General features: G+C 45.7%; 1 protein-coding gene across 1 annotated transcript; it reads left to right on the forward strand.

Annotated features, from left to right (window-relative positions):
- Positions 1 to 1,095: 1,095 nt before the first annotated feature.
- LOC122922921 lies at positions 1,096 to 3,694 on the forward strand. Its single transcript, XM_044273690.1, has one exon. The coding sequence runs from the start codon at positions 1,678 to 1,680 to the stop codon at positions 3,559 to 3,561; it is 1,884 nt and encodes a 627-aa protein (XP_044129625.1). The 5' UTR covers positions 1,096 to 1,677; the 3' UTR covers positions 3,562 to 3,694.
- The last annotated feature ends 12,316 nt before the right edge of the window (positions 3,695 to 16,010 follow it).

Genomic DNA, 16,010 nt, shown 5'->3' on the forward strand with positions numbered 1-16,010 from the left:
AACTCACCCCAATTAAATTATTTGTTCTCTCCATACTACCCTGTTATTAGGTCTATAGATTTAACCCAGATTTATACATTAAATCTCTCAATATTACCTCAGTTACCATGTCACATACCCCATCCAGACATTCTATAGCTGAGGAGTCTGAGGTAGAATTTCACTCCCCTCCTACAGCACCTGAATTTAGTACAGCCCCTTCCACACTAGACCCTAACCAGGTTGATATGTTACAGCGCTCTGTGTCAGAGGCTATTATTGCGGCAATGGGATCTATGTCACAATCCCTTTCCATGACAATTGCAGATGCACTTAAGAGCCAGCCCCCCACACCCTCAGTTGATACCCAAGCAGGTGCTACTTCCCATCCTACCTCCAGAATTGATTTGACTGGTGTGACCATAGCCACCCAAGACGGCGCGCCAAGGTCGCGCAAGAGAGCCTTTTCCCGCCAGGCAGAAAAGGCGAGGAGTTGGAAATGTGCCAGAGCACAACCAGAATCAGTCTCAGGATCCGAATTCGGTTCCGACTATGAGGAGGCTAGATTTGAGGATGAGGAATATCCAGATGCAGACCTGTCTGACTCCCCATATGTTCAACCTACTGACAGTTCCGCTACTGCGGCTATACCGTCTACATCCCAGGCTGCATTGGGTTCATCCGGTCCTTTGACCGACCCCTCTGGAGAGCCATTATTTGATCCTGACTCCTTGCACCACCCAAGGTCAGCTGAGTGGCTACCGCTGGATCACGTAGCCCAATACTTAGAGTCCAGAGTCCGCTGCCCCCTCAGTAAGGAGGCGCGTAAAAAACTCAGGGCTGAATGCCCGCGGCCCTTAATACCAAACAAAGTGTGCGATACACCATCAGTAGACCCTAAGATGGTCCAATTTCTATCTAAATCTGGCTGGAATCCTAGGAGAGGCCTAGATTCTGCTCTTCGAGCATGCCAAGATAAACTGCTGGACATATTTGGGCCCCTAGCAAAAATTTTTGAATTAGCTGAGTCCGCTAAGGCAGCTAATGCGTCTGTGGACCCTGAGGTCCTCCGTGCTTGGGCACAACGTGCCATTTGTATAGCTGGGAATGTCAACACTTCCCTGTCAATAGAAAGACGTAAGGCGATCTTATTTAAGATCGAGCCTAAATTAGCTAATTTAGCTCTGTCAGAATCTGGTAGTGAGGCACAGGGCCTCCTCTTTGGTGACTCATTCATTAAAGACATGAGCAAATTTGTGGGAGCATTCACGGCCCTTGACAAGGCCCAATCCTCCATGAAGAGGGTTTTCCACCCTCGTTTTTCTCACAGGGCCGGCAGCTCCAGGGGCCGTCTGTCCGGCCGCTCCTCTTTCCAGACCCGGGGCTCGGGTCGAGGTTCCTACAGCCACCGATCCTATTCAGATAGATCCTCATTCCAGGACTCCAGACAACCAATGGGTTTCTTCCCATCCCGAGGCGCCCCCAATCGTAGAGGTTTCCGTGGAAACTACGGCTCCCGCCGCCCTTTTGGTAAGTGTACCACCACTTCTTTTTTCTCCACTTTGTGTAGGGGGCAGACTACGACATTTTTCTCGTCCTTGGTCCGCCATCACCACGGACACTTGGGTGCTCTCCACAATCCTTGGTTTCCAGATAGAGTTGGTAAGTTTTCCGTTTCTTCCCAACCCCCCCTACCCTATGGCCACTTCATCAGAGACCCTCTTCCACATAGACAGGGAATTGATGGACCTACACAGAAAGGAGGCGATCGAACGTGCTCCAGATTACTCCGGAGGAGTTCTCAGCACTATCTTTCTGGTGCACAAGAAGGGCGGCCAGATGCGCCCAGTCATCAACCTACGCCCCCTAAACAGGTTTGTGCGATATCGACACTTCAAGATGGAGGGCATCCATCTTCTCAGGGATCTCCTACTAAAAGGAGATTGGATGGTGAAACTCGACTTAAAGGACGCGTACCTCACCGTCCCTGTAGAGGAATCCTCCAGAGACCTGCTTCGCTTCAAATGGAAGGGAGAAATTTGGCGTTTCACTTGCCTCCCCTTCGGTCTTTCATCGGCTCCATGGTGTTTCACCAAACTCATGCGGCCGGTGGTAGCATGGCTCCGCAGTCGAGGAATTCGACTAATTATCTACCTGGACGACATACTTCTGCTGGCCCAGGACAGACAGACCCTTCTCTCACATCTGGAACTCACTTCAAGCCTATTAACCGGATTGGGATTCCTCATCAACTACGACAAGTCCGTTTTGACACCAGCACGGATAATGGAATTCCTAGGGTTTTCCGTGGATTCGGTAACAGAAACCCTCAGTCTTCCGACGACAAAGATCAAGGAGATTCGCAAGGAACTACGCAGAACGCTGGACATGCCCCGGATTTCCCTTCGACATCTGGCTCGAATCATCGGTCTTCTATCGTCCTCCATCCAGGCCGTTTTTCCAGCTCCTTTACACTACCGAGCCCTACAACGCCTGAAGACGGCGCATCTTCACAAAGGAGCCACCTACGCGGATTTTATTTGTCTGGACGACGAAACTCGGGACGAGATCCATTGGTGGATCGGCAATCTTCAAGCCTGGAACGGGAAGGCGATTTGCGGTCCCCGTCCGGATTTCACAGTAGAGTCGGACGCCAGCCTACTTGGTTGGGGGGCCCACTGCGAGGGCATTTCGACCGGGGGTCGTTGGTCAGTAGAAGAGTCTCCTTTACACATCAACGCCTTGGAACTCCTGGCGGGCTCATTCGCTATTCGCAGTTTTGCGAAGGACATGACCAAGGTTTGCATTCGACTATGTATGGACAACGTCTCCGCTGTCCGTTATGTCAATGCCATGGGCGGTACCCATTCTCCCATGCTGTCTCATTTGGCCAGGGATTTCTGGTCTTTCTGTCTGAATCGGGAACTTACAGTGGTGGCGGAATACATCCCAGGACTACACAACGTTCAGGCGGACTGGAGCTCACGCTATCTCAAGGATACCAGCGACTGGAGATTAGATGCGCAGGTGTTTTCTACCATCTCCTCAATCTGGGGTCCTGCTTGCATCGATCTCTTCGCCTCCCGTTTGAACAAACAACTACCGAGGTTCTTCAGTTGGCGCCCGGATCCAGAAGCGGAGGCTGTAGACGCATTCCTTCAAGATTGGTCAGAGGATCTTCACTACGCGTTTCCGCCGTTCTCAATGATTCCGAGAACCCTGAACCAGGTCCGCTCCCAATCAGCGGAGATCATCTTGATCGTTCCGTTCTGGACCACTCAGTCATGGTTTCCCAACCTTCTAGAACTTCTCATCTTCCCTCCTTTTCTTCTACCAGTCTACCCAGATCTCCTCTTAGGTCCGGAAGACGCTCAACATCCTCTCCTTCTGGAGGGTTCTCTCCGATTACTGGCGTGCAGAGTTTCAGGCGTTCCTACCAAGGCTATGTCCTTTCGGAACCAACTTGGAGATTACTGGAAGAGTCTTGGGCTCCTGGCACCAGACGGGCTTATAGAGCGGCCTGGAGATCTTGGTCTAGTTGGTGCGTGGACCGGGGTCTGGATCCCGTTTCGGCCACTGTAACAGACATCTTAAATTTCCTTACTTCCCTATTCGACGATGGTAAGGCTTATCGGACTATTAATCTTTTCAGGTCCGCCATTTCCTCTTTTCATCAAGGTTTTGAAGGCCGTCCTTCAGGCCAACACCCTTTAGTCTGCCGCCTACTTAAAGGCGCCAGGATGTCTCGTCCTCCCAGACCACGCCTTTCCACCACTTGGGATGTTTCTCTGGTCTTAAATCTTTTTTCTTCCTGGCCACCCAATTCGGAACTCTCATTACGCCAATTGTCAGCTAAACTGGTCACTCTGTTCTGTCTAATCTCTTGTAAGAGAGTTTCTGACGTGAGAGCGTTAGATTATAACGCCAGATTTTTCTCTCCTGAAGGAGTCACCTTTGACATTTCTCGTCGGACTAAGACCCAGATTCGTTCTGTGTCTTATCCTTCTTTTCCGGGAACTCCTGCCCTTTGTCCCGTATCTTGCCTACGTGAATACGAGTCTCGAACTTTACCGCATCGTTCCATCGAGCTTCCTCAGTTGTTCCTTTCTTACCGACGTCCGTTTGCCCCAGTTTCCACCACAACTTTGGCTAGATGGGTTAAGTGGCTCATGTCTTTAGCGGGTGTTGATACTTCAATATTCACCGCTCATTCTACTCGAAGCGCATCGTCTACTTCTATGATGGCGGCGGGCGCTCGCCTGGAGGACGTTATGAAAATTGCAGACTGGTCCAGAGTATCGACTTTCAGAGACTTCTATTTTCGTCCTACTCAACATGTTTTTACTCCTGTTATTGGACAGCTTTAAACTCGCAATAGGAGCCTCCGTGTCTTGAAATAAAATTATATGATTTTGCTAATTTATGACGTAAAGTCATGATTTTATGAAAGACACGGAGGCGAGTATTGCCCTCCCTCACTTATTCTCCCTCCCTGCTCACTTTAGTTTAGTTATTTATTTATTTAATGAATTATTGTATTATTTTGACCTGGTGACGATCACTTATACTTGCCATTTTATTATGCTCCTTGCTGCTTTGCATGCACATGTTCCTTTAGTGTTACTATTACCCCCTCTATGTGATTCTCCTTTTTCTCTTTTCTCCTAGTGTGACTTAATCCTCACTATCGGCTGGATTACATATGATCTACATTCTTAGTTCCCAGTTTCGACATTGCAGTTCCGGTTTGACCAGTTCTCGGCTTCTGTTTCAAAGTTCCTGAAGAGTTGGAGTGGCATCCGCCAAGAAAGAGGAAGGCTTCCTGCAACAGAGACTATATATAGGGGAGCAAGTGGGAGGAGCTTGTTACCATGGAGATATGCTAATCTCCTAAGTTTTTTCTTTGCTGCTGTGGTTTTGTCAGTAAAGAGAGTTATAGCAATACTCGCCTCCGTGTCTTTCATAAAATCATGACTTTACGTCATAAATTAGCAAAATCATATAATTGTTCTGGGTCATAGTAGGGTTGGGCGATAGCAAAAATATTCATATGATAACGATATTAAGAAATTTATCGCGATAACGATATATATTGCGATTAAATACCATATCTCGCTCCCCTCTTAGCAAGCGAGATCTCCATTTGATTTGTTTTATCTCCATAAGTATGGTTATTTGTATGTAATTGGTACTAATTATGCTTATAAATTAGAAATTTACGGGCTTTAGGATTTATAATACTACTAAGGTTATATGGATATTTATTTTTTGTATCACAAATAAAATAAAGTATAATAAAAAATAAAAAAAATACCAGTTTAAAAGAAAAAAAAACACAAGGAGACGTTGCACTGTATGGGGGCAGCCACAAGGAGACGTTGCACTGTATGGGGGCCTCAAGGGCAGCGCTCCAGATGGCGACCAAAATGGTTGCCAATGCGACTTAGAATTTACAAATGGCGACAAGACTTTTCCCTGTAGCCGCAGCTCTGCCGTTGAATACAGCGGCCAGGCACAGGAGCCAATAAGAAGAGAGACAGGAGGAGGGGAGGGGCTGTGGCCACTGCGCCACCAATGAAGATAACTGACCTGTTAATACAAATACAGGAGGCGGGTGCCGGAATCAAATAGCCGGCACCCGACCTCTATAACAGGGAGCTGCGTTCAGCGGCAGTTAACCCCAGTATAATAAACACTGATTTGGTGGCCCAGTGCGCCCCTCCCCCCCCAGCACCCCAGTATAATAAACATTGATGGCACAATTAACTCACCTCCTCCAATTGATCGCGTAGCTGCCGGTCTTCTGTTCTTTCTTCAGGACCTGTGGTGACGTCACTGAGCTCATCACATGGTCCATTACCATGGTGATGGATCATGTGATGTACCATGTGATGAGCACAGTGATGTCACCACAGGTCCTTTGACAGGTCCTGAAGAAAGAACAGGAGACCGGCAGCTACGCGATCAATTGGAGGAGGTGAGTAAATTTTTTTTTTTTTTTTTTCCCTCAATTGACCTTCTACTTTGCATTCTGTATTAACCACTTCAACCCCCCTAGCTAAAACCCCCTTGATGACCAGAGCACTTTTTACACTTCTGCACTACACTACTTTCACCGTTTATTGCTCGGTCATGCAACTTACCACCCAAATGAATTTTACCTCCTTTTCTTCTCACTAATAGAGCTTTCATTTGGTGGTATTTCATTGCTGCTGACATTTTTACTTTTTTTTTGTTATTAATCGAAATTTAGCGATTTTTTTTTTTTGCAAAAAAATGACATTTTTCACTTTCAGCTGTAAAATTTAGCAAAAAAAAACGACATCCATATATAAATTTTTCACAAAATTTATTGTTCTACATGTCTTTGATAAAAAAAAATGTTTGGGCAAAAAAAAAAAAAATGGTTTGTGTAAAAGTTATAGCGTTTACAAACTATGGTACAAAAATGTGAATTTCCGCTTTTTGAAGCAGCTCTGACTTTCTGCTTCCGAAATGGGGTCACATGTGGGGTATTTATACTGCCCTGGCTTTTTAGGGGCCCTAAAGCGTGAGAAGAAGTCTGGAATATAAATGTCTAAAAATTTTACGCATTTGGATTCCGTGAGGGGTATGGTGAGTTCATGTGAGATTTTATTTTTTGACACAAGTTAGTGGAATATGAGACTTTGTAAGAAAAAACAAACAAAAAAAATATATATATATTTCCGCTAACTTGGGCCAAAAAAATGTCTGAATGGAGCCTTACAGGGGGGCGTGATCAATGACAGGGGGGTGATCACCCATATAGACTCCCTGATCACCCCCTGTCATTGATCACCCCCCTGGTAAGGCTCCATTCAGACGTCCGTATGATTTTTACGGATCCACGGATACATGGATCGGATCCGCAAAACACATGCGGACGTCTGAATGGAGCCTTACAGGGGGGTGATCAATGACAGGGGGTGATCAGGGAGTGTATATGGGTGATCACCCCTCTGTCATTGATCACCCCCCTGTAAGGCTCCATTCAGACGTCCGCATGTGTTTTGCGGATCCGATCCGTAAAAATCATACGGACCTCTGAATGGAGCCTTACAGGGGGTGATCAATGACAGGGGGTGATCAGGGAGTGTATATGGGTGATCACCCCCCTTTAAGGCTCCATTCAGACGTCCGTATGATTTTTACGGATACATGGATCGGATCCGCAAAACACATGCGGACGTCTGAATGGAGCCTTACAGGGGGGTGATCACCCATATACACTCCCTGATCACCCCCTGTCATTGATCACCCCCCTGTAAGGCTCCATTCAGACGTCCGCATGTGTTTTGCGGATCCGATCCATGATCCGTAAAAATCATACGGACGTCTGAATGGAGCCTTACAGGGGGGTGATCAATGACAGGGAAGTGATCAGGAAGTCTATATGCGTGATCACCCCCTTGTCATTGATCACCCCCCTGTAAGGCTCCATTCAGACGTCCATATGCGTTTTGCGGATCCGATCCATGTATCCGAGGATACGGATGTCTGAATGGAGCCTTACAGGGGGGTGATCAATGACGGGGGGGTGATCAGGGAGTTTATATGGGGTGATCAGGGGTGATCAGTGGTTCATAAAGGGTTAATAAGTGACAGGGGGGGTGTAGTGTAGTGGTGTTTGGTGCTACTTTAGTGAGCTGCCTGAGTCCTCTGGTGGTCGATCCAAACAAAAGGGACCACCAGAGGACCAGGTAGCAGGTATATTAGACGCTGTTATCAAAACAGCGTCTAATATACCTGTTAGGGGTTAAAAAAATCACATCTCCAGCCTGCCAGCGAGCGATCGCCGCTGGCAGGCTGGAGATCCACTCCCTTACCTTCCGTTCCTGTGAGCGCGCGCGCCTGTGTGCGCGCGTTCACAGGAAATCTCGGCTCTCGCGGGAGGACGCGTATATGCGTCCACCCAGAAGAGCAGGGCCGCCGCCAGGACGCAATCCTGCGTACGGCGGTCCTGAGGTGGTTAAAGAATACTATTATTTTCCCTTATAACCATGTTATAAGGGAAAATAACACAGTGAATAGACTTTCATCCTAGCAACCATGCGTGAAAATCGCACCGCATCCGCACTTGCTTGCGATTTTCACGCAGCCCCATTAACTTCTATGGAGCCTGCGTTGCGTGAAAAACGCACAACATAGAGCATGATGCGATTTTCACGCAGCGCACAAGTAGAAGTGAATGGGTGCATCAGTGCGGGTGCAATGCGTTCACTTCACGCATTTCACCCGCTCAGAAATCTCGGTTATGTGAAAGGGGCCTAAGGGTGAATAGGACAAGGGTTCCAGCCCCTAAGGGGGCTAATGGTAAGTAAAAAATAAATAAACACAAACACTAAGGCTACTTTGACACTTGTGGTAGTGGGATCCGGCGGGCAGTTCCGCCGATCTGGATGTGACTGAATGCATTTGTGAGACTCATCCGGATGCGGATTCATCTCACAAATGCATTGCAAGAACAAATCCGTCTCTCCGCTTGTCATGCGGACAGACGGATCCGTCTTGTATCTTTTTACACATTTTTCCGTCATTCCGGTATTTTGAATGCCGGATCTGACACTAATACATTCCTATGGGGAAAATGCCGGATCCGGCATTCAGGCAAGTCTTCAGTTTTTTCGCCGGAGATAAAACCGTAACATGCTACGGTTTTATCTCTTGCCTGATCAGTCAAAATGACTGAACTGAAGACATCCTGCTGCATCCTGAACGGATTACTCTCCATTCAGAATGCATGGGGATAAAACTGATCAGTTCTTTTCCGGTATAGAGCCCCTGTGACGGAACTCTATGCCGGAAATGAAAACCGCTAGTGTGAAAGTACTCTAAAATATTAAGTTTAAATCCCCCCCCTTTCCCAATTTTACATATAAAATATATAAACAATAAATAAATAAACATATTACATAGCGCTGCGTCCGAAAAGTCCAAACTATTAAAGTCACCTTGTCACCCCAAAACATAGGATAGGACTGTTCATAAAATGCAAAATGCACTCAGCTTTTTTTCGCGTGGTATTGAGTATCGCAATACTTTATGGTGACGAAAATAAATCAAAATTTTGGTATCGAAACAACCCTACGCCGATCTGATCGGCGTAGCGTGGTCACGATACCAGAATTTTTATTCGGTTTCGATTCGGCGACTAAAAATTTACTTTGGCTCCTAAATTTTTCAGTTCAGGAGCCAATGGCTACTAGGATTTATTTTTTTTTTGTCTGGAGCACTGAAGGAGATGTTACACTGTATGGGGGCCACAAGGCGATATACTGTATGGGGGGCCACAAGGAGACATTACACTCTATGGGGGCCACAAGGAGACGTTACGCTGTATGGGGGGGCCACAAGGAGACGTTACACTGTATGGGGGGGCCACAAGGAGACGTTATACTGTATGAGGGCCACAAGGAGATGTTACACTGTAGGGGGCAGCCACAAGGAGACATTGCACTGTATAGGGGGCCACAAGGAGACGTTATAATAAAGTCTTGTGGCCACCATACATACAATAATACTTTACGATATACTTTTCCCGCGGCTGCTTCGCTTGTGTGCTTTGATTCTGACATCAGATGTCGGTGGGCGGAGATTTGAATATGGGAGCAAGGAGGAGGGAGAGTCGGGGAGCGGCCCGCTGCGGGAAGTAGTATGTTTCTAATTTCAGAGTTCGCCACATAGAACGGGTGGGTGACGGACGTTGATGTCAGATGGTGGGTGGAATCTGGAGACTTGAATAAGGGAGGCGGAGCAAGAAGGAGCCAGGAGCGAGTGGAAGTAATGAGTTGTACTTCTCAGCGCTATGCAAGATGCAGGGGCGGGCGGACGCAGCTTTGGAAGCGGTCAGCGCACATGACCACTTGGATGACGTCACAAAATACCGCGGTAATTAGGAAACAGCGATGTCGCCGTTTTTTAATACTGCGGTATATCGTGAACACCGGTATATCGCCCAACCCTAGCTCATAGGGACCAGTACTCATACCTTCTGACCCACCTCGTACACCCTCTCCCTGGCCTTTCTTTCGTACCACCTCATTGATTCGCCTGTGCCTGAACAATGTTCTCATGTACAATACCGGTCAGTTCCTGCAATCTTTCCCTGAATTTTAGGACATAGTCGATTACACAGACTTCAGGTGAAACCAATTCTCATTAGCATGATTCTTTCAGGAGATCTAAGGGCCCCCGTACCCTCCTCCCATACAGGAGCTCAAAGGGTGAGAAACCCGTTGATGCCTGAGGTACCTCTCTCTAGGCAAATAGCAGGTGCGGTAGATAACGCTCCCAGTCCCTCCCATGGGTATCCACAATTTTTTTTAGCATCTGCTTGAGGGTCCCGTTAAATCGCTACAGAGACCGTTTGTCTGCGGGTGATACGGACTGGCTACCAGAGGTTGCACCTGTACAGGTCCTTCTAAAAAAAATTAGCATATTGTGATAAAGTTCATTATTTTCTGTAATGTACTGATAAACATTAGATTTTCATATATTTTAGATTCATTACACACCAACTGAAGTAGTTCAAGCCTTTTGTTTTAATATTGATGATTTTGGCATACAGCTCATGAAAACCCCGAAATTCCTATCTAAAAAAATTAGCATATTTCATCCGACCAATAAAAGAAAAGTGTTTTTAATACAAAAAAAAGTCAACCTTCAAATAATGATGTTCAGTTATGCACTCAATACTTGGTGGGGAATCCTTTTGCAGAAATTACTGCTTCAATGCGGCGTGGCATGGAGGCAATCAGCCTGTGGCACTGCTGAGGTGTTATGGAGGCCCAGGATGCTTCGATAGCGGCCTTAAGCTCATCCAGAGTGTTGGGTCTTGCGTCTCTCAACTTTCTCTTCCCAATATCCCACAGATTCTCTATGGGGTTCAGGTCAGGAGAGTTGGCAGGCCAATTGAGCACAGTAACACCATGGTCAGTAAACCATTTACCAGTGGTTTTGGCACTGTGAGCAGGTGCCAGGTCGTGCTGAAAAATGAAATCTTCATCTCCATAAAGCTTTTCAGCAGATGGAAGCATAAAGTGCTCCAAAATCTCCTGATAGCTAGCTGCATTGACCCTGCCCTTGATAAAACACAGTGGACCAACACCAGCAGCTGACATGGCACCCCAGACCATCACTGACTGTGGGTACTTGACACTGGACTTCAGGCATTTTGGCATTTCCCTCTCCCCAGTCTTCCTCCAGACTCTGGCACCTTGATTTCCGAATGACATGCAACAGTCCAGTGCTGCTTCTCTGTAGCCCAGGTCAGGCGCTTCTGCCGCTGTTTCTGGTTCAAAAGTGGCTTGACCTGGGGAATGCGGCATCTGTAGCCCATTTCCTGTACACGGTGGCTCTGGATGTTTCTACTCCAGACTCAGTCCACTGCTTCCGCAGGTCTCCCAAGGTGTGGAATCGGTCCTTCTCCACAATCTTCCTCAGGGTCCGGTCACCTCTTCTCGTTGTGCAGCGTTTTCTGCCACGCTTTTTCCTTCCCACAGACTTCCCACTGAGGTGCCTTGATACAGCACTCTGGGAACAGCCTATTCGTTCAGAAATTTCTTTCTGTGTCTTACCCTCTTGCTTGAGGGTGTCAGTGATGGCCTTCTGGACAGCAGTCAGGTCGGCAGTCTTACCCATGATTGCAGTTTGGAGTAATGAACCAGGCTGGGAGTTTTTAAAAGCCTCAGGAATCTTTTGCAGGTGTTTAGAGTTAATTAGTTGATTCAGATGATTAGGTTAATAGCTCGTTTAGAGAACCTTTTCATGATATGCTAATTTTTTTAGATAGGAATTTTGGGTTTTCATGAGCTGTATGCCAAAATCATCAATATTAAAACAATAAAAGGCTTGAACTGCTTCAGTTGTGTGTAATGAATCTAAAATATATGAAAGTCTAATGTTTATCAGTACATTACAGAAAATAATGAACTTTATCGCAATATGCAATTTTTTTTAGAAGGACCTGTATTTTCTTACAGAGGCTCTGCATAAGATTGGACATAAACTGGGTCCCCTAATCCGTGAGCATCTCTCTGGTGAATCCCACACGGGAAAAGATGGTGAGAAGTGCATCTGCCACCTTGTCAGCCCTGACGGATGATAATGCGACGGCCTCTGGATAACGTGTGGCATAATCCACGAACATCAAGATGAAGCGTTTTCCCAAGCTGCTGGGTACGGCCAAGGGCACTACAATATCCACAGCAATCCTCTGGAAAGGCTCCTTAATGATGGGCAAAGGGATGAGGGGGGCCCGATGTACAAGTCCTGCCTTCCCCATCCTTTGGCACACAATACAGGAACGGCAGTAATCTGCCACATCATTCCCCAAACCGGGCCAGTAATAGTTATGTTTTAAACGGCTTTTCGTTTTACTTATCCCTAGGTGACCAGCTAGTGGTATCTTGTGGTCAATCCGTAGGAGTTGCTCCCGGAACTGCCGAGGTACCACTAGTTGCCTGTCTTTAAAGATATGCTGTTGGGTGCCAGTGGGAATACTTTGCCTATACAGCCTCCCCTGGTCCCAGGTTATGATTTCTTTGTCTTCCCCCTCAGGGGTCCGACCAGCCATCTCCCGCAGCTTCTGCAGACTGTCATCAGTGTGTAGGGCAGTCTCAAACAAGCGACGGTCTGCGTCTGTGCTGGTGGATAACACCACATTCTGACTGATCCCAGCCCCTAGCCGTGGACTGCCAGCTCGCTCCGTTTCTTCTATAGCCCAGACAGTAGGGGGTCCGGAACCCAGACCTAAGTTGGCCTCCTGGGCACACTGCGAGTTACAGAAGAAATGGACACACCATTCTCCCCCCTCTCAGTGGAGGAGGGTGGATGTGGATGTGACAGGAACTTCTTGCATCTCTGACATTTCCTGCCACTAAACCGCTACACAAGCCATTATCTTTTGATGGACATGTATCACCTTCTACATTATTGTTAGTTATGCAAACTTCATCCAATGCATTGGTTACTACGTTCAGGTTATCACTAGGCACAGTATCATGATGCAATTCTAGCACATTGGTAAACACAGACAGAGTTATCACATGTAGTAGGCACGGTCTTAATATCACCATACGCAACTGGTGCCAACTCACATGGGGCTGCACGCCCGCTGAACGGATCTCACAAATGGAAAGCCAAAACACCAGTGTGAAAGTTGCCTAAGCCACTTCTGCTTTACACTAGTTTGATAAATGACCCCTAATAGTTTTTTTTACTTGACCCCTTCTACCCCGGGCCAGTTTTTGCCCTTCTGCCCAGGCCATGTTTTGCAAATCTGACATGTCACTTTATGTGGTAATAACTTGGGAACACTTTTACTTATCCAAGCCATTCTGAGATTATCACGTGACACATTGTACTTCATGATTTCATGAGTTTAGAAGGAATTCTTAAAACTCCAAAACCCACTTTTTACTGACCAGTTCAGGTCCGAAGTCACTTTGTGAGGCTCACATAGTAGAAACCCCCCATAAATGACCCCATTGTAGAAACGACACCCCTCAAGTTACTTAAAGAGGACCTTTCACTAGTATACAAACTAAAAACTAACTATACCTGTGGGTTTATAGAGCAGATCGTTACGGACGTGGCAATACCTAATATGTATACTTTTACTTATTTATTTAAGTTTTACACAATATTAGCATTTTTGAAACCATAAAATGATGTTTTAGTGTCTCCATGTTCTGGGAGATATATTATTTTTTATTTTTTGAGCGATTTTCTTATGTAGGGTCTCATTTTATGCAGGATGAGGTGACTGTTTTATTGGTACCATTTTGTTCGACATATGCCTTCTTGAACACTTAGTATGCTTAGTGTTGCACATTTTGTGATGTAAGGTGACAAAAATAGCTTTTTTTTTTTTTACACCATTTTTTTTTTTATGGTGTTTATCAGACAGGGTGGATCATGTGATATAGTTATAGAGCCGGTCATTACGGACGCGGCGATACCTAATATGTGTGTTTTTTCTTTTTTTTTGTTCTATTTTTTATTATGAAATCTAGGTCCTGTTGGTGTACTACAGCGAATAGTACACTGAGGCTGGATCTCCTTAGCACCAGTAGGAGGCAGGCCCCGATGCCGTGCAAGGCATTGGGCAGCCTCTGCATGGCATCAGGCTGCCTTGTCACCCATCGGGTCTCCCCCACAGCTGCGCTGGGACTCGATGGGCTTCCTCACCCGCAGCAAACCCCTTCTATGTGGCGACATAGAAGGGGTTAATCCGCCGGTATCGATGTAAACAGCGATGCCGGCGGATACAGCAGGGGCCCGGCTATCAGGGACTGCCAGACCCCTGCAGTGATCGGGCGCGCACTAACCCTGAATGTGTAGCAAGGACAGGGTTAGTAGGAGTGCTGGGTGCTGGTGTGTGTTTATATGCTGTGTGTGTGTGTGTGTGTGTGTGTGTGTATGTATATATATATATATATATATATATATATACACTGCTTACTGACTACACAGCAGCCTCCACTCACAGACACATGATTTAAATTCAGGGAATTCAGTCTTTGCCCCTCATTGCCCTATTACGAATAGCGTATTTCTAATAGGGCAATAAGAGACAGAGACTGAACCCTCTATATATATTTTTATAGAAAGATAGTTATATAGAGAGAAAGAATGAGATGTGTGTGTGTGTGTGTGTGTGTGTGTATATATATATATATATATATTTATCAAACTGGTGTAAAGTAGAACTGGCTTAGTTGCCCATAGCAAGCAACCAGATTCCACCTTTCATTTTGGAGAGCTCCTTTGGAAAATAACAACTTCAACCCCCCTAGCTGAAACCCCCTTAATGACCAGGCCACTTTTTACACTTCTGCACTACACTACTTTCACCGTTTATTGCTCGGTCATGCAACTTACCACCCAAATGAATTTTACCTCCTTTTCTTCTCAATAATAGAGCTTTCATTTGGTGGTATTTCATTGCTGCTGACATTTTAACTTTTTTGTTATTAATCAAAATTGAACGATTTTTTTGCAAAAAAATGACATTTTTCACTTTCAGTTGTAAAATTTTGCAAAAAAAACGACATCCATATATAAATTTTTTGCTAAATTAATTGTTCTACATGTCTTTGATAAAAAAAAAATGTTTGGGCAAAAAAAAAAATATGGTTTGGGTAAAAGTTATAGCGTTTACAAACTATGGTACAAAAATGTGAATTTCCGCATTTGACTTTCTGAGCACCTGTCATGTTTCCTGAGATTCTACAATGCCCAGACAGTAGAAAACCCCCACAAATGACCCCATTTCGGAAAGTAGACACCCTAAGGTATTCGCTGATGGGCATAGTGAGTTCATAGAAATTTTTATTTTTTGTCACAAGTTAGCGGAAAATGATGATTTTTTTTTATTTTTTTATTACAAAGACTCATATTCCACTAACTTGTGACAAAAAATAAAACCTTCCATGAACTCACTATGCCCATCACAAAATACCTTGGGGTGTCTTCTTTCTAAAATGGGGTCACTTGTGGGATAGTTATACTGCCCTGGCATTTTAGGGGCCCATATGCGTGAGAAGTAGTTTGCAATCAAAATCTGTAAAAAATGACCGGTGAAATCCGAAAGGTGCTCTTTGGAATGTGTGCCCCTTTGCCCACCTAGGCTGCAATAAAGTCACACATCTGGTATCGCCGTACTCAGGAGAAGTTGGGGAATGTGTTTTGGAGTGTCATTTTACATATACCCATGCTGGGTGAGAGAAATATCTCGGCAAAAGACAACTTTTCCAATTTTTTTATACAAAGTTGGCATTTGACCGAGATATTTATCTCACCCAGCATGGGTATATGTAAAATGACACCCCAAAACACATTCCCCAACTTCTCCTGAGTACGGCAATACCACATGTGTGACACTTTTTTGCAGCCTAGATGCGCAAAGGTGCCCAAATTCCCTTTAGGAGGGCATTTTTAGACATTTGGATCCCAGACTTCTTCTCACGCTTTAGGGCCCCTAAAAAGCCAGGGCAGTATAAATACCC

The sequence above is a fragment of the Bufo gargarizans genome, unplaced genomic scaffold (genome assembly GCF_014858855.1).
Source record: "Bufo gargarizans isolate SCDJY-AF-19 unplaced genomic scaffold, ASM1485885v1 original_scaffold_1058_pilon, whole genome shotgun sequence".
NCBI lineage: Eukaryota > Metazoa > Chordata > Amphibia > Anura > Bufonidae > Bufo > Bufo gargarizans.